The sequence below is a fragment of the Scyliorhinus canicula genome, chromosome 27, assembly GCF_902713615.1.
Source record: "Scyliorhinus canicula chromosome 27, sScyCan1.1, whole genome shotgun sequence".
Lineage (NCBI taxonomy): Eukaryota > Metazoa > Chordata > Chondrichthyes > Carcharhiniformes > Scyliorhinidae > Scyliorhinus > Scyliorhinus canicula.
The window spans coordinates 14,476,452-14,498,394 of NC_052172.1; the positions used below are offsets into that span (position 1 = coordinate 14,476,452).

At 51.3% G+C, this 21,943-nt stretch overlaps 1 protein-coding gene across 1 annotated transcript in view; it reads left to right on the plus strand.

Moving 5' to 3' along the window:
• LOC119957709 (RNA-binding protein Nova-1-like) overlaps positions 1-21,943 on the plus strand; it is a 162,354-nt gene that overhangs the window by 12,469 nt on the left and 127,942 nt on the right. Inside the window, exon 3 of the mRNA XM_038785788.1 lies at positions 10,460-10,598. Within this exon, the coding sequence (XP_038641716.1) occupies positions 10,460-10,598 (139 nt within the window). The remainder of the gene's footprint in view (positions 1-10,459; positions 10,599-21,943) is intronic.

The following is a 21,943-nucleotide window of genomic DNA, read 5'->3' on the forward strand; positions in this document are numbered from 1 at the left end:
CCCTCTACACTGTCCCCATCAAACACTCCCAGGACAGGTACAGCACGGGGTTAGATACAGAGTAAAGCTCCCTCTACACTCTCCCTATCAAACACTCCCAGGACAGGTACAGCACGGGGTTGGATACAGAGTAAAGCTCCCTCTACCCTCTCCCCATCAAACACTCCCAGGACAGGTACAGCACGGGGTTAGATACAGAGTAAAGCTCCCTCTACACTGTCCCCATCAAACACTCCCAGGACAGGTACAGCACGGGGTTAGACACAGAGTAAAGCTCCCTCTACACTGTCCCCATCAAACTCTCCCAGGACAGGTACAGCACGGGGTTAGATACAGAGTAAAGCTCCCTCTACACTGTCCCCATCAAACACTCCCAGGACAGGTACAGCACGGAGTTAGATACAGAGTAAAGCTCCCTCTACACTGTCCCCATCAAACACTCCCAGGGCAGGTACAGCACGGGGTTAGATACAGAGTAAAGCTCCCTCTACACTGTCCCCATCAAACACTCCCCGGACAGAATTCCTTCTCTATTCCCTCTGTCATTGAACACCCTTCACTACAGCAGTCTAACGCCATTTCTTTTTTAAAACATTTTTCCAATTAAGTGGCAATTTAGCGTGGCCAATCCACCTAACCTGAACCTTGGGCTGACGGCGTGAGACCCACACAGACACGGGGAGAATGTGCAAACTGCACTAATTCCATTTCCGATGATTGTGCTGTGCCTAGGTGAGATGATCAATTAGATGTCGGGGAGTGTGTCCGGGACACGTTTACACGGATACGCACCCAGCATGTAGCTGCATGAGCAGAAACACACATCCGCGAATGACTAGGAGGAGATTCAGGGATAAGAGAACTCAGTAAAGTACCTGGTCCAGTGGCCCCACGCGTTCCCGACGGTGCCACCCAGTGTGTTGAGCTCTGCATGGGGTGGTGCTAACCGTTAAAGAGTACAAGACTGCCACGGAGATAGCAGCGAGGAACTGTGGGTTCCCAAGCTCCCAGGAAATGTAAAAGAAATGCGAGGCTTGGACAGATTCCTTTTGTTTGCAGAGTATGGCCTCTGCGCATGAATGTCTTGCTTGGCCAATCAGACTTGACTTGCCAACCAATCATCACCCCTTTTCTCGCTGGAGAGGTTGAAATTTGGCATTGCTGCCTCTGACCTGATGAGTGCTGGAAGAAAAGCTTCAGCAACTTGACTCTCTTTACCGCGCGATGAAATAGATTAGGTCATGTGGATGATGAACACTGGCATGGTTCGGTTGGGCAGAGTGGCCAGCTTAGTTGCCATGGGGGCAGCACGGTGGCGCAGTGGGTTAGCCCTGCTGCCTCACGGCGCCGAGGTCCCAGGTTCGATCCCGGCTCTGGGTCACTGTCCGTGTGGAGTTTGCACATTCTCCCCCGTGTCTGCGTGGGTTTCGCCCCCCACAACCCAAAAAGATGTGCAGGGTAGCTGGATTGGCAGCGCTAAATTGCTCCTTAATTGGAGAAAAAAATGAATTGGATACTCTAAATTTATTTTTAAAACCTTTGTTGCCATGGGTTCCCTGCATCAATGAAGCAGAATTTTCTTGTTCGCTCGTGATGACTGGGAACAGAGTATTTTTACAGCTGCTCACCGCTCTGTACCGGTGTAAAGTTTCCTGCTGATTTCAGCTCCCATTGTTTCCCTGGACAGAGAGAGACACGCACGTGGGCACAAACTAAAATTAACTGGACTTGATTTGGGTCCATCCTGGACCTGCGGAAGGCTTTGCAGAATCCATTATTTTGCATGGATTTGAACCATGTCCGTAATAATCAGAAGGATTTAATCCATCGCAACTCTCTGGCGGTCGACTCCTCTGCCATTAGAGTGTGTCCAAGCTGAAGGTGATTTGATTCTCTGTGGGCCCTCTCTCGGAGCTCGGCATGGACACACTCCCCAACATCTAATTGATCATCTCACCCAGGCACAGCACAATCATCAGAAGTGGAATTAGTGGAGTTTGCGACAGTTGCTCATCAAGGACCTGCCTTGGGGATTCTGTCGTCATCCATGCGGGAGACGTGGCCTGGCCCATCTAAGTTGAATTTAAAGGGTGGTCTCCACACAGTTGGGGCCAGCAGGAGGAAGGACCCTCCTGTTTGTGGTCTTCTGCCTGCCACGGAAGCCTGCTCAAGGGTTTGGTCCATCGGGATTGGAGGAAGCTAGTGTTGCCGTGGTAATGCCACTGGATTGGTAATCCAGGGACCCCAGGCTATTTCTCTGGGAGACAACGTTCAAATCCCACCGTGCCAATTTCAATTAATTAGATGGTCCCAGTGATTGTACGATCATCAATTGTCATAAAAAAACCATTTGGTTCACTAATGTCCCCTTTAGGGAAGGAAATCTGCCGTCCTTACCCGGTCTGGCCTACATGTGACTCCAGACCCCACAGCGAATGTGGTTGACTCTTAACTGCCCCTCTGAAATGGCCGAGCGCGACGCTCTTCAAGGGCAATTAGGGATGGACAACAAATGCTGGGCCCAGCCCAGCGACACCCACATCCTGTGGATGAATGCATTTTTAAAAATAAATTTAGATTACCCAATTAATTGGAAAAAATAAGGGGCAATTTAGCATGGCCAATCCACCTACTCTGCACATTTTTGGGTTGTGGGGGCGAAACCCACGCAGACACGGGGAGAATGTGCAAACTCCACACGGACAGTGACCCAGAGCCGGGATCGAACCTGGGACCTCAGCGCCGTGAGGCGGTTGTGCTAACCACTAGGCCACCGTGCTGCCCGGATGAATGCATTTTAAAAGAAATCTAGAATTTGGACACAATCGCTTCTCGATTGGGGGGGGGGGGGGGGGGGGGGGGGGGGGGAGAGCTGCGCCAGACATTGATATCCACTGCTGGGTTCGAGGCCCAACACCAAATCCCGAACTATCCATTTTCAGATTTGTCTTCCAAACAATAAATTGCACCGTCCAGTAGGGTGATCTTTCAGAGGGTCAGGGCTGACTCGATGGGCCAAAAGGCCGCCTCCTGCAGTGTAGGAATTCTCATTCTGTGGAGTTCAAAAATGAAATGTTGGCAATCTCAAAATCTTGATCTCGCCTACTCAGGAACCGCAGACAGTGATGATTCGCGCTCAGCGAGATGGCCTGGTTAGAAGAGGTATAGTGGTGAGGGAAAAACCCCGGAGAGTGATCTGGCTCACCCCAAACTTTAGAACATTTCTCTCTATCGTTATCTTTTCAAGTCTCCTCCTCCCTCTCTTTATCAGAGCTACCTCTCCTGACCGCCCAGGTTTTGAGCACATTTCCTCTTCCTCACTGTGTTGAAATGAAGATTAATTGCACTGTTCCATACGGTATCTCAGTGGAAGCATCCTTTTAACCCCAATCTGAAATAACCTTTGAACTAAGGATTAGGCAACCAGGGCAGACAGGAGGAGTCATGCATCTCAGTCATGGTCCACGTGCAAGTCAGGATGGGCCAGAGGGGCTGAATGGCCACCTCCTGCCCAGTGGAACACTGACCAAGTCAGTCCCCTCTCGAATTTCGGCCTCCGTTTGAAATGAATGGAAAGTTTAAACTTGGACCAGGCGTGAGGCATGATTCCGGTCTTTCTTTTCCGTAGAAGCCCTGCAGTGCAGAAGGGGGACCATTTGGCCCATCGGGTCTGCGCCGACTCTCTGAAAGAGCACCCGACCATGCTCTTTCCCATTTCATCTCCTGGGCGTGCTCTGACACGATGGATGGACGATGGATGGACGATGGATGGATGATGGATGGATGATGGATGGATAATTGATGGATGGATGCTGGATGGATGGATGGATGATGGATGGATGCTGGATGGATGGATGGATGATGGATGGGTGATGGATGGATGGGTGATGGATGGATGGGTGATGGATGGATGAATGGATGGATGGATGAATGATGGATGGATGCTGGATGATGGATGGATGGGTGATGGATGGATGGATGATGGATGGATGATGGATGGATGCTGGATGATGGATGGATGGGTGATGGATGGATGGATGATGGATGGGTGATGGATGGATGAATGGATGGATGGGTGAATGATGGATGGATGCTGGATGATGGATGGATGGGTGATGGATGGATGGATGATGGATGGATGATGGATGGATGCTGGATGATGGATGGATGAGTGATGGATGGATGGATGATGGATGGATGGGTGATGGATGGATAATTGTTGGATGAATGGATGGATGAATGATGGATGGATGCTGGATGATGGATGATGGATGCTGGATGATGGATGGATGGGTGAAGGATGGATGGATGATGGATGGGTGATGGATGGATGATGGATGGATGGATGATGGATGGATGGGTGATGGATGGATGGATGATGGATGGATGGGTGATGGATGGATAATTGTTGGATGAATGGATGGATGAATGATGGATGGATGCTGGATGATGGATGCTGGATGATGGATGCTGGATGATGGATGGATGGGTGAAGGATGGATGGATGATGGATGGATGATGGATGGATGGATGGATGATGGATGGATGGGTGATGGATGGATGGATAGATGGATGATTGATGGATGATTGATGGATGAATGGATGGATAGATGGATGATTGATGGATGGATGATTGATGGATGGATGATTGATGGATGCTGGATGATGGATGGATGGATGATTGATGGATGGATGATTGAAGGATAATTGATGGATGATTGATGGATGGATGATTGATGGATGGATGGATGGGTGGATTCTTGCATGAAAAACATAAGACCTATCTTATTAGAATAACAGGGATTTCATCCAAGTATATTACAGAGTATGATCCCGCAAATGCTGTTTATAAAAATAAAAATTTCCAGACTCTCACGTAATTAAGAAGTAAAGTTTTTAAAATAAATTTAGAATATCCAATTCATTTTTTCCAATTAAGGGGCAATTTAGCGTGGCCAATGCACCTACCCTCCACATCTTTGGGTTGTGGGGGTGAAACCCACGCAGACACGGGGAGAATGTGCAAACTCCACACGGACAGTGACCCAGGGCCGGGATTCGAACCCGGGTCCTCAGCGCCGTAGGCAGCAATGCGTGCCACCGTGCCGCCCGATTAAGAAGTAAAGTTGACCGTGAAACAGTGGCGCTATCAACAACAACAACCCTCATTTATGTAACACCTTTATGACTATTAAAGCGACCCAGGGCCCATCACGGAACCGATTATCGGACAACATTTGACACTTAACGAGACGCTGAGACTGGTAACCAAATGTTTGGTCAAAGAGTGATTTAAGATGAGACTTAAAGGAGTAGGGCGGGGTGAAAGGGTTTTTGAGGGAATTCTCAAAGCTTGGGGTCCAGGCAAATGAAGGCATAGCTGCCGGAATATATAGCAACTAGGATCAGGAGGAAGCCATACAGCCCCTCCTGTCTGCTCTGGCTATTCAACCATATCATGGCTGATCTTTGACCTCAACATCATTCCCCCCCCCCCCACCCCCACTCTATCCCATATCGCTCGGTGTCTTTACCCAGAATTCAATCCAACGTGGCCTTGAATATATTCATTGAGGGTGCCTCCACGGCCCTCTGGGGTAGGAAATCCCAAAGCTTCGCCAACCTCCCGAGTGACGGAATTCCTCCTCTTCTCCGCCCATGCGGAGCGATGGGAATCGAGGATGCTCAGGAGGTCCGGATTGGAGAGGCGTGCAGCGATCGCGGACAGTTGTAGGGTCAGAGGAGGTTACGAGAGAGGGACGTTCAACTTGGCTTCCTCAATTTAAAAACAAAAAATTGCCAACGTAAAACAGCAGGCCGGCTGTCCCCTGCTGCCCACTCTTTGCGAGGACGTGTGTTAATGTTTATTCATAAATACCCCTAATAAAGTTTTCTTTTCTAGGACCGCTACAAGGCCAGTGTCAGACCGTTTGTCTGGCCCAACGGCATGAATATTTTATTAAAGGAGACGTTTCATTGTAAACACTAAACCATATTAGAAAATCAATTTAATAATTGATTATTCCCATCTTTCTCGCGACGTGAAAAACACTCGACAGTGCGCGTTGAGCAGGCCTGAGGGAAAGCACAAAGTATTTTATATTGTAGAATTACTGAGTGCAGTTCATGGCTGGGGCTACCATGAATTGGCCGTCGAGGAGTATGTTACAATCCCCAATGGACTTTGATATCCTCACTCGCGATTCTCGCCCGAGGAATTGGCTTGTCGCTCTGCGGATGCCAGTAACCCCCCCTCCCACCACCCCCTCCCCCGACGAGCTGAATCCCGCCCCAACTTTTTAAGATGGCCTTCAGTCCTTCGGAAACCCTCCAGAAGGGCGGTCCGGTTTGTCTGTCATGTGGTACTGAGCTTAGCTCACTTGGCTGCTTTGTGACATACAGCGAGGCCAGCAGCCGTGGGTTCGATTCCCGCATTCGGCCCATCGTGTCTGCACCGACCCTCCAAACGAGCACCGCGACTTCGCGTTATTCCCCTGCCTCCCCCCCCCCCCCCGGGCACCCCTCCACATTGTTTCTACTTGAGCAATAATCTAACGTCCTCTTAAATGGATGACACGGTGACACAGTTAGCACTGCTGCCTTACAGCACCAGGGACCCGGGTTCGATTCCGGCCTCGGGTGGCTGTCCGTGCGGAGTCTGCGCGTTCTCCCCGTGTCTGCGTGGGTTTTCCTCCGGGTGCTCCGGTTTCCTCCCACAGTCCAAAGATGTGCAGCTTAGGTGGATTGGCCGTGATGAATGCGTGGGGGGGTGACGGGGATAGGGTGGGGAGTGGGCCTTGGTCAAGTGCTCTTTCGGAGGGTCAGTTCGGATTGCAAGGGTCGAATGGCCTCCTTCTGTACTGGTAGGGATTCTATGAACGCCTCGATTGAAGCTGCCTCCCTCACACTTCCAGGCCGCGCATTCCAGACCCCAACCACTCGCTGGGTGACAACGTTTTCTCTCGCATCGCATTTGCTTCTTTTGTAAATCACTTTAAATCTGTGCCCCTCTCGTTCTCCATCTTTTCACGAGCGGGAACAGTTTCTCCCCGTCTACTCTGTCCAGCCCCCTCCTGATTTTGAACATCTCAATCAAATCTCCTCTCGGCCTTCTTCGCTCCGAGGGGAGCAGTCCCAACCTCTCCGATCCATCCTCAGCACTGAATCATCCCTGGAACCGGGTCTTGTAAACCGAGATTAAACAATACGTTTCTTAACTTAAAAGTCATACCTTGAACAGGTGCGCAGTAATAGTTTTACTGATGCCCTCGTGTACCAAATGTCACTTTAAACGTTAACGCAGTATGAAGACACTTGATCAATTATTAATTTTAAATCTGAGATTGATAGATCTCTGTTATTAAGGGATATGGGATATGGACAGGTCAACCATGATCTTATTGAGTGGGATAACAGCCTCATAAGGGCTGAATGGCCATCCTCCAGCTCCTACATTCCTATAGATTAAGTAACCCCCTCCCCCTCCTCAGCCAGCCATTGCTCAGCTTCCTGTCCACAATGAACATCCGGATGAATCGTTGGAATTCTTTACCCCAGGGAGTTTGTGAATGCCGAGATCGATGGGTTTTTATCAGTGGGAGAATCGAGGGTTAGGACGGAAGGCTGGATTTAGGTCAGCCACGATCTTATTAAATGGCGGAGCAGACTCCAAGGGCTGAATGGCCTCTCTCTACCCAATGTCCATGGTCTTCCGTCACCTTTGCCCCCCTCAGTTCATCTGGCCCTCCATTGCCCTCTTCCAATTGGTCACCTCCCTCGTTGTTTCCAAAAGCCGTCCTTCCTTTGCGCACCCTGTTTTTCCCACCTCCCCCTTCCCTCAGTTTGGAGTCCATCCGTGGGAAGGAACGTTGGGACCGACCGAAGTTCTTGCTGCCGTCTGACCGTCCAGTTGGCAGCGCAGCCTCTGGAGGCCCCTATGCCAGCGTGGTGGGTAATGGGGTTAATCTGATCCTGGTCCTGTCACTCCGCAACCCCTGAGGCGCACCAGCCCTTGTACAAAACACAGCCTGATTGTCCCCCCATCGAGAAGCTTTCTGAAAACAACCTTGCGGGGCACCACACACGATACGGTCAACGAAGCAAAGCCTGGGAGGAAAATGGTGAAAGATGGTTCACCCAAGCTCTCCACCACTAATGGGGAGGATCTGGGCCTGGGCCTGGGCCTGTTACAGTCTTCAATTAATATTAATCCCTGTGATTAGTCAATGATTCCAGTCTTGTTGCCCACAATAGAGGTCAATTAGTGAAAGTTCCGAGTTGTGATGAATGTAGGAATTTCAGACATGTTATTGCATGTATTTGGCTCAGTAAAGGGTTAAAAGCCGGGATTAGTGCGCAACTGCTGCTGTCACGTTTTTATAAATCCCTGGTTTCAAAGGCAGCCAGGCTTTTTTGGAGGCAGGTGTAATCAAAGCATCGTAAAAGTTGGGCTGAATGGAATTTTGTTTGTATAAAGGGGGGGAGTGGGGTTCCCTGCGGAGTAGATAATTAAAGGCGCTAATGGCAGGAGCCAGGGGCTCAAGCAATCAGGTGTCGAGTTTTCAGTTTTAAAATTGAGTGTTTTTTTTTAGATCTGTCTGTGAACAGACTCGCAACTTCTGGAGAAATTGAGGGTGTTGATCCGTCTGTGAACATTGCAGCAATTTCTCTCGAAGCAGTCTAGTTAAAAATAGTTTTGCCTCTGAAATAACAGCAGTTCCTGAAAAAGCCAGCAAGTTAAAACAGTGATCTGACTCAGACAAGATTCTGAAAGCTGTGTCCTGAAGGATCTCTGTCTCTCAAAGTGATTTATCCGTCCAATACATTTCTTTACGCCAAGTATTCCTGGGTTAGCTACCTGTTTTTTTTTTTTAAAAGTGGATTTTGACCTGAGGTGGATTTTGCCTGAGTGAGGATAAAACATAGCTGCTTGGCTTTAGTGTTTCATTGTCATTGTTAAGCATTTAACTGGTAATTGTAAACTATTGTCTTAAAGTTATTAATATTGTGTTCGTAACAACATTTGTTTAATATACCGTATCCTAGCGTGTTTGTGGAAACACTCCTGAAGTGAAGTATCCTTTCCTCACAGTGTTTCAAATTAAATAAAATATTGGGGTTTCTGGCCAGTATCCCAGCAACTGTTGAGGTCTGGCCCAGTATCGGAATGCATCGCCAGAACTCAGCGCAAGTTCATGGTTTGAGAATGCCATGTCAGAAAAAGGAACATTCTAGAGGAATTTAAAAAAGAAAATTTAATGTGGGGATCGTTGGCTTGGCCAGCATTTGTTGCCCATCCCTAATCCCACCTTGAGAAGGTGGTGGTGAGCTGCCTTCTTGAACAGTTGCCGTTCTGTGTGCTGTAGGTGCACCCACAGTGCTGTTAGAGAGGGAGTGCCAGGATTTTGACCCAGGGACAGTGAAGGAAGGGCCGACATATTTCCAAATCGGGATGGTGAGCGGCTTGGAGGGGAACCTCCAGGTGGTGGTGTCCCCATGTATCTGCTGCCCTTGCCCACCCCCCCCCCCCAGATGATAGTGGTCGTGGGTTTGGATGGTGCTGTCGAAGGAGCCTTGGTGAGTTGCTGCAGTGCATCTTGTAGATGGTACACATGGCTGCCGCTGAGCGTCGATTGTGGCGGGAGTGAATGTCTGTGGATGGGGTTCTAATCAAGCAGGGCTGCTTCATCCTGAATGGTGTCAAGCTTCTTGAGTGTTGTTGGAGCTGCACTCATCCAGGCAAGTGGAGCGTCCATCACACTCCTGACTTGTGCCTTGTAGATGGTGGACAGGGTTTGGGGGAGTCGGGAGGTGAGTTACTCACCGCAGGATTCCCAATATTGTTGTAGATATAATCATCCCCAGTTTCTCTGTCCAATTTATAGTCTACTCTATTTTCAGCAGACATTTTGGGGTTAATTCCTGTTAGGTTGATCTGTGAAAAGTCGTAGATGATTATACTATGTGAAAGGCGCTACAAAAATACAAATTGTTGTTGTCAAGTGACTACCAGGGGAACAAAATTGCGGCTGAGCCCCTCTTGTCCGATGACGCCTGGGCTCCAGATTAGCTGCTGCAGTTCATTTTCCACAGCCTTGTCTGAGAGGCAGCTTAACAGAGTTGTAGGGAATACGTTGAGCCTAGGACGTGTGTGTGCCTGTGCGCATCAGGACGTGTGTGTGCCTGTGCGCATCAGGACGTGTGTGTGCCTGTGCGCATCTGCACGCGCGTGCCTGTGCATGTATGGGCATGCGCGTACCTGTGTGCGTGTGTACACACTGCTGTTTGTGCCTGTGTGCATGTGTCTGCATGCCTGTTGTGTGCACGTGCGGGCGTATGTGTGTGGCAGCCTGTGTGTACCCCGAGGGACGAGATTTCAGCCGCAGCATCTGAAATGAGGTGGTTGGGATGGGAGACGAGAGAAACGTAAGACTAGCATTCAAATAAATTTCCCCTTCAGTAAACAGACTGGTGCCCAGGGGCGGGAGAAATTAAGAGATCTTGTGATTGTAGATTCTTACTCGTGGTCATCTGATCCGGTGACATCCAAGTGGAAGCTGCTCTCATTTATAGCGATGCAGACGTTTGGCATTGAGGAGGTGAGCATGTAGTTTGCTGTTCACATTAACTGCCTGGTCCACCTCAATGCCACTCCTTACCCACTGCTTAATCTTTCCCAACCACCTCCCTCTAGACTGGCCAACAGTCTTCCTCCCCACCCCCCACTCCATTTAGACTGACCAGTCCCCGCCCCCCCCAGCCTGCTCACGGTGACCTCGCCGAATCCCTCGCGCTGTCTTCACTCGAGCGCGAAGACAGCGAGGTACCTCGGTGACGATCCTGACCCCAAGATCGGAGGAGAGTCACGAGCCGGTGCACCTAAGTGATTCCATCCGGAGAGTCTCTGAAACCGCGTCTCAACACCTGGCTGCGTGGCGGAGATGAAAGATGTGCGTTTGTTGAGATTAATCCCCTCCCTGCTCCCCTTTCCTGAGCGAGTGCAGCTCCAACAACACTCCAGAAGCTCAATACCATCCAGGACGAAGCAACCCTGCTCGATTGGCACCCCATCCACCACCGTCAAGCCTACGCTGGTCACAATCCAGGACAAAGCAGCCCCGTTTGATTGGCACCCCATCCACCAACGTTCGCTCCCTCCACCACCAATACACTGAGGCAGCCGTGTGTACCGTCTACAAGACGCACTGCAGCAACTCACCAAGGCTCCTTTGACAGCACCTTCCAAACCCACCACCACTGCCATCTAGGAGGACAAGAGCAGCAGATACCTGGGAACCCCACCACCTGGGGTTAACCCTCCGAGTCACTCACCATCCTGACTTGGAAATATATCGGCCGCTCCTTCAGTGTCGCTGGGTGAAAATCCTGGAAACTCTCCCTATCAGCACAGTGGATGTACCTACACCACAGGGACTGCAACGGGTTCAAGAAGGCGGCTCACCACCACCCACTCAAGGGGCAATTAGGGATGGGCAATAAATGCTGGGCCCGGCGGGCGAAGCCCACATCCCGCAAACAAATAAAAATAACCCCAGCTCATTTCAGTACTTCCCCAGCCAAACGTTTACCATTTTTGTTTGCTTCGTGACCAGAAATGGGATTTGGTGGTCGCCCATCTGTGATGAGCTGGGCATTAACCCGAGATCTTCCTGTCTTGATGCCACACTGGGATCGTGTCAAGGGGGTGGGGCAGGGTGGGCATCTTAAAAACTGACTGTGTTTAATGTTGGCTTCCCTTTGTTAGTAATGCCTGGAACTCGTTGGCAGTAGTCCCAGCTTAAATACCAGGTAGTCTTTCAGTCAAATGAATGGAATCTCCCCCCCCGACACACACATTGCACGTTTAATCTTCTAAAGAAACAGGGGCCTGGTAAATTTTGCATTGAAAGGAACTGAAAGGGATACAAATTGGACCCCCCCCCCTCCCATTCCTCCACTGGTCAGAGGCATCACCCTCTCTATCTCTCTCTCTCACACACACACACATCCTGTTAAGATGTTGCCCAGAAGGGCAGCACGGTGGCCTAGTGGTTCGCACAGCTGCCCCACGGCGCCGAGGTCCCAGGTTCGATCCCGGCTCTGGGTCACTGTCCGTGTGGAGTTTGCACATTCTCCCCCGTGTCTGCGTGGGTTTCGCCCCCACAACCCAAAAATGTGCAGAGTAGGTGGATTGGCCGCGCTAAATTGCCCCTTAATTGGAAAAAATAATTGGGTAATCTAAATTTAAAAAAAAAAAGATGTTGCCCAGAAACCCGCAGCTCTTGCCAGCGATTAATAGATTTATTCAAGTCCGAAGATGTGCAGGTTAGGCGGATTGGCCTCGCCAAATTGACCCTGAGAGGTTAGGTGGGGTTACAGGTATAGTGTGGGCCGAGGGCAGAGGGTTGGTGCGGACTCGATGGACCGAATGGCCTCCTTCTGCACTGAAGTGGCTCTTGTTGGAAAGGTCAACATTTGTTTGCCCATCCCTACTTGCCCTCGAACTGAGCATCTCGCGCGGCCATTTCAGAGGGAAGGTTGTCAACCCCGATGCTGTGGGGTCTGGAGTCACGTGTAGGCCAGACCGGGTAAGGACGGCAGATTTCCTTCCCTAAAGGGGACATTAGTGAACCAGATGGTGTTTACCACGATCGATGATAGTCACCTTTACTGAGACTCCTTTATTTAAAATTCCAGACATTTTTTTATTTGTTAATTGAATTCAAATTGCACCAACTGCCGAGGTGGGATTCAAACCCCACCCCAGAATGAGCCTGGGCCTCTGGGTTGCTAATCTAGAGACATTAGTACTTTAGTGGCCATGGAGGAGTCCGGAAAGGAGAATCAAAATAAGGTTCATTTCCAAAGTAAAGCATTTACGAGTAACAGGCCCAAGTCCCAGTCGGGCCGACTCTGCAGCCCCTACCTGGGCCGGCTTTTAAGGCTACGAATTATCGAGTCCGCTGATTGGTTTCTGCCCCTGAGCGGTGGAGCTCGTACACCACGAGACCCGCGGGGATCCCGTGGGGGGGGGGGGGGTTAGAACAACCGCCTTCTCATCCAATCCAATATCTTCCTCTGTGTCTTTGATGCCCAAAGATGTGCGGGTCAGGTGAGGCACAGAGGTCGGGGCCTACGCCCAAGTGACGGATGAACTGAAGGCCCCGTTCGCTGATCGTATGGACGCGAAAGACCCCATGGCATTATTCCGAGGGAGATATTCCCCGCCCAGCTGAGAGGTCTGGCAGCTGTGGAAGGCGTTACATAATTATTTTTCTCTCTATTTGGGGAGTCTAGAACATTCTTTCCAGTGATAACATTTTTCTGAAGGCTCGTTGGAAACACTCCAGTGCCGGGGGCTGACTCTCTCTGGCTGTGTTTCGGAGGGTATGCTATCCACACTAGATCCTCCCATCACCGACCCCCCCCCCCCCCCCCCCCCACCCCCCGCAACGCACTGCCCTCTTCCCTTACACAACATGAAGTGACGGGCTTTTCCCGCATTTTTTAAAGGAATGTTCTCCACTGCATTCGGCTAGCTCCCAGGTGCCAGTCCGCGGCTGTTCTCGGTTAACTCCCCTCCGCTAGAGCAAAGGTACCCGGCTGAGGGGGTGATAAATCTGTCAGAGTTGTTTGTACGCTCACGGCTGTGATGCCCTCCACAGCCGGATAACCTGTCAGGTTGCACAAGAAGCATAGTTAATTGGGGTGATCCATTGAAGAACGCACACAGATATACACAGGGACTGACACAGCTAGATACACATACATACACACACACACACACACACACATACAACTATACGCACACAGATACACAGACAGGTGTACACAGGGACAGCTAGACACACACACATATACACGCACACACACACACAGCTATATGCACACATATACACACACAGACAGGTGTATACAGGGACAGGTTTACAGATATATACAAAGGGACAGATATACACACAGGGACAGCTATATCCGCACACAGGCACAGTGGCACACATATATATATACACGCGCAAATGTATGCAGGGACAGCTACACACGCCCACAGATGTGCAGACACTGACGTGCACACCCAGATATACAGAGATATACACAAGAACAGATAGATGTTCACACAGCCATATACACACACACAGGGACAAATACACACCGGGACAGATACAAGCGTGCGGAAACGCATACGTACAGATATACACTGCGACAGAGCCACACACACACAAACACTGGGACAGATACATACACAGTGGGATACACACACACACTGGGATAGATACATAGCCACACACACATACACACGCACACTGCGACAGACACACACACTGCGACAGACACGCACACTGCGACAGACACGCACACTGGGATAGATACATAGCCACACGCACACTGCGACAGACACGCACACTGGGATAGATACATAGCCACACGCACACTGCGACAGACACGCACACTGCGACAGACACACACACAGTGGGACAGACACACACACAGTGGGACAGATACATGCACAGGTACACACACTGAAACAGATACATACACAGATTGGGACAGATATACACACACATACATACACACACACACTGAGACAGATGCATGCACACAATTGGGATACACACATACAATGGGACAGATACATATCCACACACACGGACAGATACACACACGCGTGAACACACACACACACACTGGGACTGGTACACAAACACACTGGGACAGATACACACACAAACGCATGCCCCCACACATGCAGATTACTCACACTCACACACACACACACACTCACACATGGTCTGTTTTCCTGTCCTGCCCAGGGTGTATTGAGAACAATCCATTCTGCGGCTGCACAGTGTGAATTCTACCCCAGGCCCAGCCTCAAATCTGAAACAAAGCTGATTCAGTGGGTCAATACTGGCCTTAATGCTCGACGTGAGCCTCCACTTCCTCTCACCCCCACCACCGTGACCTTTCACCCTCTTGTGTTTACCTCCCCTCCCCTGGACAATCAGCCAGTGATAATGATCGGACTTGCCCCGTTACTGCCGGACCCCGATCCGACCGGACTGCTGCTGGTAGATCTCGGTTGACGCAGTCAGTTGGGATGAGATGCACAGAGTCGCACATTTTGATGCCAAAAGCATTCCTTTGTGATCACGAGGTGGGGGGGGGGGGGGGGGGGGGGCGAGCACAGAATAAACAAAATAATCCACATCTAAATATTTGTAGATATATTTTGGATATCAAAAGAGTTGCAGCGGAGTGAAAAACCCTTTGTCTTTTCCATTCCCAACCCCAACATTTGAGGTGTAAACTGGCCCGCGGTACTTCGACCTTCTCGCCAACTGCAGCGCCACTAGTGGGGGAAGAGCGTAATTGCAGCGTGACATGTTTACATACATCGATTCCACTCTGAATGTGGACCCTGCAATTGGCAATGGGAATCTCTCAAAACAAGAGGTGGGGGCAAAATGCCTGACTCCCACGATGGAGACTGCGTTAAACTGGTGTGCCTTGTTCCAACAATTTGGGGAGTTGGCTGTGTAACGGTGATGCCCCCTGGGTTAGTGACCGAGAAGCCCTGGCATTGGTCCCACGGATTCGAAGCCCGGAATTTAAATTCAATTAATAAAATCTGGGATTGAAAGCCGGTCTCCGTAACGGCGACCGTGACAACCATCATCGATTGTGGTAAAAACCCATCTGGTTCACTAATGTCCCCTTTAGGGAAGGAAATCTGCCGTCCTTACCCGGTCCGGCCTACACATGACTCCAGACCCCACAGCGATGGTTTGACTCCTAACTGCCCCTCTGAAATGGCCGAGCGCGACACTCAGTTCAAGGGGCGATTAGGGATGGGCAACAAATGTTGGCCCGGCCTAGCGACGCCCACATCCTATCGAGGAATTTTATTTAAATGGTCCTCCTTGCTTCACCTTGACACCTCACTGGGTCTCGTCCGCCTGTGGGCAATCCCGTGGAGATGGACTGGTGAAGGAAGATTAAAAAGTCTTAGGTTTTTCCGTTAACAGGCTTAAGACAAATTTTGCTTTCTGAATCAGATTAAAGCGGAATTAATTCCAATTAGCAGGTAAGAAAGCTGATTCCGGCAGCTTTGTTTGAGCTCGTTTGTTTCTGCCGATGCAAATCCCAGGGAACCGGCACTGAAGACACCCAATCGCCAGGAAGTCCAGAGTTAGAGGGGGATGGAGACCAGGTGCAGATCCATCCAGGTGTCAGTGAACAGCTCCCCTGCTGGCTCGGTGTGTCATTGCAGGGCCCAAGCAAGAAGCCCCCCCCCCCCCCCCCCCCAATTAGATCCTGTTCCTGTCTCGGGTGGGCACGAGGTAAAGGATGTTCCGGTGGTGTACAGAGAGTTGCAGAGAGAAAGATTGGCCAGGCTTACTGCTCCTGGTCGCGACCTCTTCGTCCCTGACCAACCTGAATTGGCATGGCGCCCTGAACATCCCAAGGTGGGGCATCAGACAAAACACAAGTCCGAGAGGAGGCATTGAATGACTGTGACTGAAGGAGACAGAGGAGTTTCGAGAATTCCAGAGCCTTGGGCCTAGATGGAACATGTGTGCGGGACCTGGCCATTCGGCCCCTCTGGCCTGTTCTACCATCAAACTCGACCAAGGTTGATCACCTCTCTCCCTCAGCACCATTTTCCCCGATCTATCCCCAAAATCCCTTGCTGATTGATGACAGGGAACACCAATGGGTTGGGGGAGAGGGGGAGGGGGTGCCACAGTCAGACTTGGGGGAGGGCGGGGGGGCACCAGCGTCGGATTGGAGAATTCTTATCGAGCTGTTGAGTTAGAGAAGGTTGGAGCGCTGGAGGGGAGGAGGGGAGGAGGAGGGGAGGAGGGGGGGGGGCAAGGCCATTGAGGAGATTTAAACACTAGGATGCGAATTCTAAAAGGAAGTTTCTGGGGGGGGGGGCCTAATGTAGGTCGGAAGGACAGAAGGGACTGAGATATGGGACAGGATCTGAGCAGCAGCTGAACCGTGTGTGGTTGAAGGCCGACAAGAGAGCATTGGAACCATCTTGGGGAAGCCAAAGAAAACGTGGCTGAGGGAATGAGCGCCATATAGGCTGCAGCGGTTCAGGAAGGCGGCTCACCACCACCTTCTCCCGGGGCAATTAGGAATGGACAATAACTGCTGGGCCCAGCCAGCAACGCCCACATTAATTGCCGCCGTGCGATGAGCTCCATGTGGAGAGTTTGAGTCCAGGATGTTTTTAGGGAGTGACTACGGCATCCCGCGAGGGAAAATTGGCCAAATATCTGAAGGTGTTAGTGGGGGATGAGGAGAGCTGATGGATTGTGCCAGGCACGAGCTGGCAGGCATGCGATGGCCCGAATGGCCTCAGTGGGTTGAGTCACGGCTTTGCCAGAGAGTGAGGAAGCGGGAGGGGCTGCGGCAGTAAATTGTGGATGACCCCCCCCTGGGGTTGATGGGGTGTAAATAATGATTTTACAACCCTGACTGATGATTGGGCGGGGGAACCCGATGACAATTGGCATTCAGATGAGAAGGGGGGGGGGGGGGGGGCCTCTCTTTATCTCTGCTCGGAAAGGTTTGCTGAGCAGCTCCTCGAAACGTTGTTAAATGCCCTCATCGGCAGCTGGGTGCCCGGGAGGGGGGGGAAGGGATGGATTAGGATGAAAACCAACCCTCGAGCTCATTCACCTCCCATCTCAGCTCATCCATGACTGAAACCCTCACCCATGCCTCCAGACCCGACTATTCTAACACAACCCCCCCCCCTGGCCGCTCTCCCACGTCCTACCCGCTGTCAGCTTAAAGCTCTCTAATAACCTCATTGACTGGCATATCCATCCCCTCCCCCCACTTCCACCTTTCCCAACAAGATGAGGGACACTGTCCACTTCGGAGAAATAGAATGGCAGATTGTTAGTTAAGTGGTGCTGGATTGGGAAAATGTTGACGTGCAAAGGGGACCTGTGCGGCCTAGTGCACCAACTCACTGAAGCAAGCCTGCAGGTGCAGCAAGCAGCGGGGAAGGCAAATGGCCTGTTGGCCTTCATCGCTAGAGGATTTGAGTACAGGAGCGGGGATGTCCGACTGCAGCTGGACCTGGTGGGACCACATCTGGAGCATTGTGGGCAGTTTTGGTCTCTTTATCGGAGAAAGTTGGACTTTAGCCTGGTGTTGCAAGACTTCTCACTGTCACTGAGAAAAGATAGCGGGAAAAGATTTAGGGCAGCAGGGTAGCATGGTGGTTAGCACAAATGCTTCACAGCTCCAGGGTCCCAGGTTCGATTCCCGGCTGGGTCACTGTCTGTGTGGAGTCTGCACGTCCTCCCCCTGTGTGCGTGGGTTTCCTCCGGGTGCTCCGGTTTCCTCCCACAGTCCAAAGATGTGCGGGTTAGGTGGATTGGCCATGCTAAATTGCCTGTAGTGTCCTAATAAAAGTAAGGTTAAGGGGGGGGGGTTGTTGGGTTACGGGTATAGGGTGGATATGTGGGTTTGAGTAGGGTGATCATGGCTCGGCACAACATTGAGGGCCGAAGGGCCTGTTCTGTGCTGTACTGTTCTATGTCTATCTATCTATAGAGGGGGTTCAACAAAGAGTCACCAGACGGATTCCTGGGGTGGCAGAATTGTCGTACGAGGAAAGATTGGATTGACTAGGCCCGGATTCACTGGAGTTCAGAAGAATGAGAGGAGATCTGATTGAAACGTATAAAATTCTGACGGAGCCGGACAGACTGGAGGCCGGGAGGTTGTCCCCTCTGTCTGGGGCGGGGGGGGGGGGGGGGAGAATCTAGAACAAGGGGTCACGGTCTCGGGATACAGGGCGGGCCATTCAGGACTGGGATGAGGAGAAACCTCTTCACTCGGAGGATGGTGAACCTGTGGAATTCTCCACCACAGGAGGCTGTGGAGGCCGAGTCACTGAATATATTTGAGAAGGAAATAGATTTCTAAACTCTCGAAGGTGTCAAGGGTTCTGGGGAGAACTCAGGAATATAGCGCTGAGATAGAGGATCAGGCGTGATCATGTTGAATGGCAGAACGGGCTTGAAGGGCCGAATAGCCTCCTCCTGTTCCTATTTTCTTTATATTTCTATGCATCAACCCTGCTAGAACATAGAACAGTACAGCACAGAACAGGCCCTTCGGCCCTCGATGTAGTGCCAAGCAATGATCACCCTACTCAAGCCAACGTATCCACCCCATACCAGTAACCCAACAACCCCCTCCCCCTTATTTTTTAGGACACTAAGGGCAATTTAGCATGGCCAATCCACCTAACCCGCACATCTTTGGACTGTGGGAGGAAACCGGAGCACCCGGAGGAAACCCACGCACACACGGGGAGGAGGTGCAGACTCCACACAGACAGTGACCCAGCCGGGAATCGAACCTGGGACCCTGGAGCTGTGAAGCATTTATGCTAACCACCATGCTACCGTGGTGCCCCTGTTACCATGCTGCCCCTTGCTACCGTGCTGCCCCTTGCTACCGTGCTGCTTCGATGAAGAGCGCAGGAGAGCAGCAGCAGGCATACCTGAAAACGAGGTGTTATCCTGGCGAAGATGCAGCAGAGGATTTAGATGAATGTAAAACAACGAAAGCAGCCAGTGGTAGACAGAACGAAGCAACCCCACAACCGGCAGATCAGATCAAAGCTCTGCAGTGAATGGCGGTGGAAAATTAGACAACTCACTGGAGGAGATGGCTCCACAAATATCCCCCTCCTCAATGATGGAGGAGCCCAGCGCATCTGTGCAAAAGACAAGGCCGAGGCATTCGCAACAATCTTCAGCCAGAAGTGCCGAGTGGATGATCCATCTCGGTCTCCTCCAGAGGTCCCCAGCATCACAGATGTCAGTCTGCAGCCAATACCATTCACTCCACGCGATATCAAGAAATGGCTGAAGATGCTGGATACGGCAAAGGCTATGGGTCCTGATAATATTCCACCAATAGTACTGAAGACTTGTGCTCCAGAACTTGCCGCACCCCCTAGCCAAGCTGTTCCAGTACAGCTACAACACCGGCATCTACCCGGCAATGTGGGAAATTGCCCAGGTGTGTCCTGTACACAAGAAACAGGACAAATCCAACCCAGCCAATTACCGCCCGATCAGTCTACTCTCCATCATCAGCAAAGTGATGGAAGGAGTCATCAACAGTGCGATCAAGCGGCACTTACTCAGCAATAACCTGCTCACGGATGCTCAGTTTGGGTTCCGCCAGGGTCACTCAGCTCCTGATCTCATTACAGCCTTGGTTCAAACATGGACAAAAGAGCTGAATGCCAGAGGTGAGGTGAGAGTGACTGCCCTTTGACACCAAGGCAGCATTTGACCGAGTGCGGCATCAAGGAGCTCTGGCGAAACTGGAGTCAATGGGAATCGGGGGAAACTCTCCCCTGATTAGAGTCATACCCGGCACAAAGGAAGATGTTTGTGGTGGTTGGAGGTCTATCATCCCAACTCCAGACATCACTGCAGGAGTTCCTCAGGGTAGTGACCCAGGTCCAACCATCCTTAGCTGTTTCATCAATGACCTTCCCTTCCAACATAAGGCCAGAAGTGGGGATGTTTGCGGATGACTGCACAATGTTCAGCTCCATTTGCGACCCCTCAGATAATGAAGCATTCCATGCCCAAATGCAGCAAGACCTGGACAATATCCAGGCTTGGGCTGACGAGTGGCAAGTTACATTCATGCCACACAAGTGCCAGGCAAAGACCATCTCCAACAAGAGAGGATCTAACCATCGCCCCTTGACATTCAATGGCATTGCCTTCGCTGAATCTTCCACAATCAGCATCCTGGGGGTTCTATTGATCAGAAACTGAACTGCTAGCCATGTTAATACTGTGGCTGCAAGAGCAGGTCAGAGGCTGGGAATCCTGCGGTGAGTAACTCACCTCCTGACTGCCCAAAGCCTGTCCACCATCTACAAGGCACAGGTCAGGAGTGTGATGGACTCTCCACTTGCCTGGATGAGCGCAGCTCCCAACAACACTCAGCTCCAACACCATCCAGGACAAAGCAGCCCCGCTTGATTACTCCCCCTTCCACAAACAATCACTCCCTCCACCACCGATGCACAGAGGCAGCCGTGTGTACCATCCACAAGATGCACTGCAGTAACTCACCAAGGCTCCCTAGATAGCACCTTCCAAACCCACGACCACTACCATCTAGGTCAAGGACAACAGACACCTGGGAACCCCACCACCTGGAGGTTCCCCTCTAGGTCACTCACCCCCCCCCCCTAACTTGGAAATATATCGGCCGTTCCTTCCCTGTCGCTGGGGCAACATCCTGGAACTCCCTCCCTAACAGCACGATGGGTGTACCTACACCACAGGGACTGTCGCGATTCCAGAAGGCGGCTCATCACCACCTTCTCAAGGGGCAATTTGGGGTGGGCAAAAAAATGCTGGGCCCGGCCAGCAATGCCCACGTCCCGTGAAAGAATTAAAAAATTGACGTCACCCATAACTCTTCCGTCCGTTTCTTAAACTCACACCAAGTCCTATTGGCCGTCACCCCCCTGCACTTGCTGACCTATCCTGGTTCTCGCAATGTCTGGCGTTTCAAGTTCTCGTCCTTCTTTTCAAATCCCTCCGTGGCCTCGCTCCCTCTCTATCTCTGTAATCTCCTCCAGCCCCACAGCCCTCCGAAATCTCTGCGCCCCTAGAATTCCACCCTCTTGAGCATTCCGCCCCCCCCCCCCCCCCCAGGTCCCGATGGTCCGACATTGGCGGCCGAGCCTCGAGCCGCCTGTGACTCGGAGCTCTGGAATTCCCTCCTTGAAACCTCTCCGACTCTTCACCCCGCTTCCCCCATTAAAGACGCTCCCTAAAACCGACCTCCTCGTCGGACTGAGCCTCCCCTCGGAGGGGTCTGGGTGCCGTCCCTTGTCTCTCTGCGCTGCGGAATGGAAAGCTGGCGA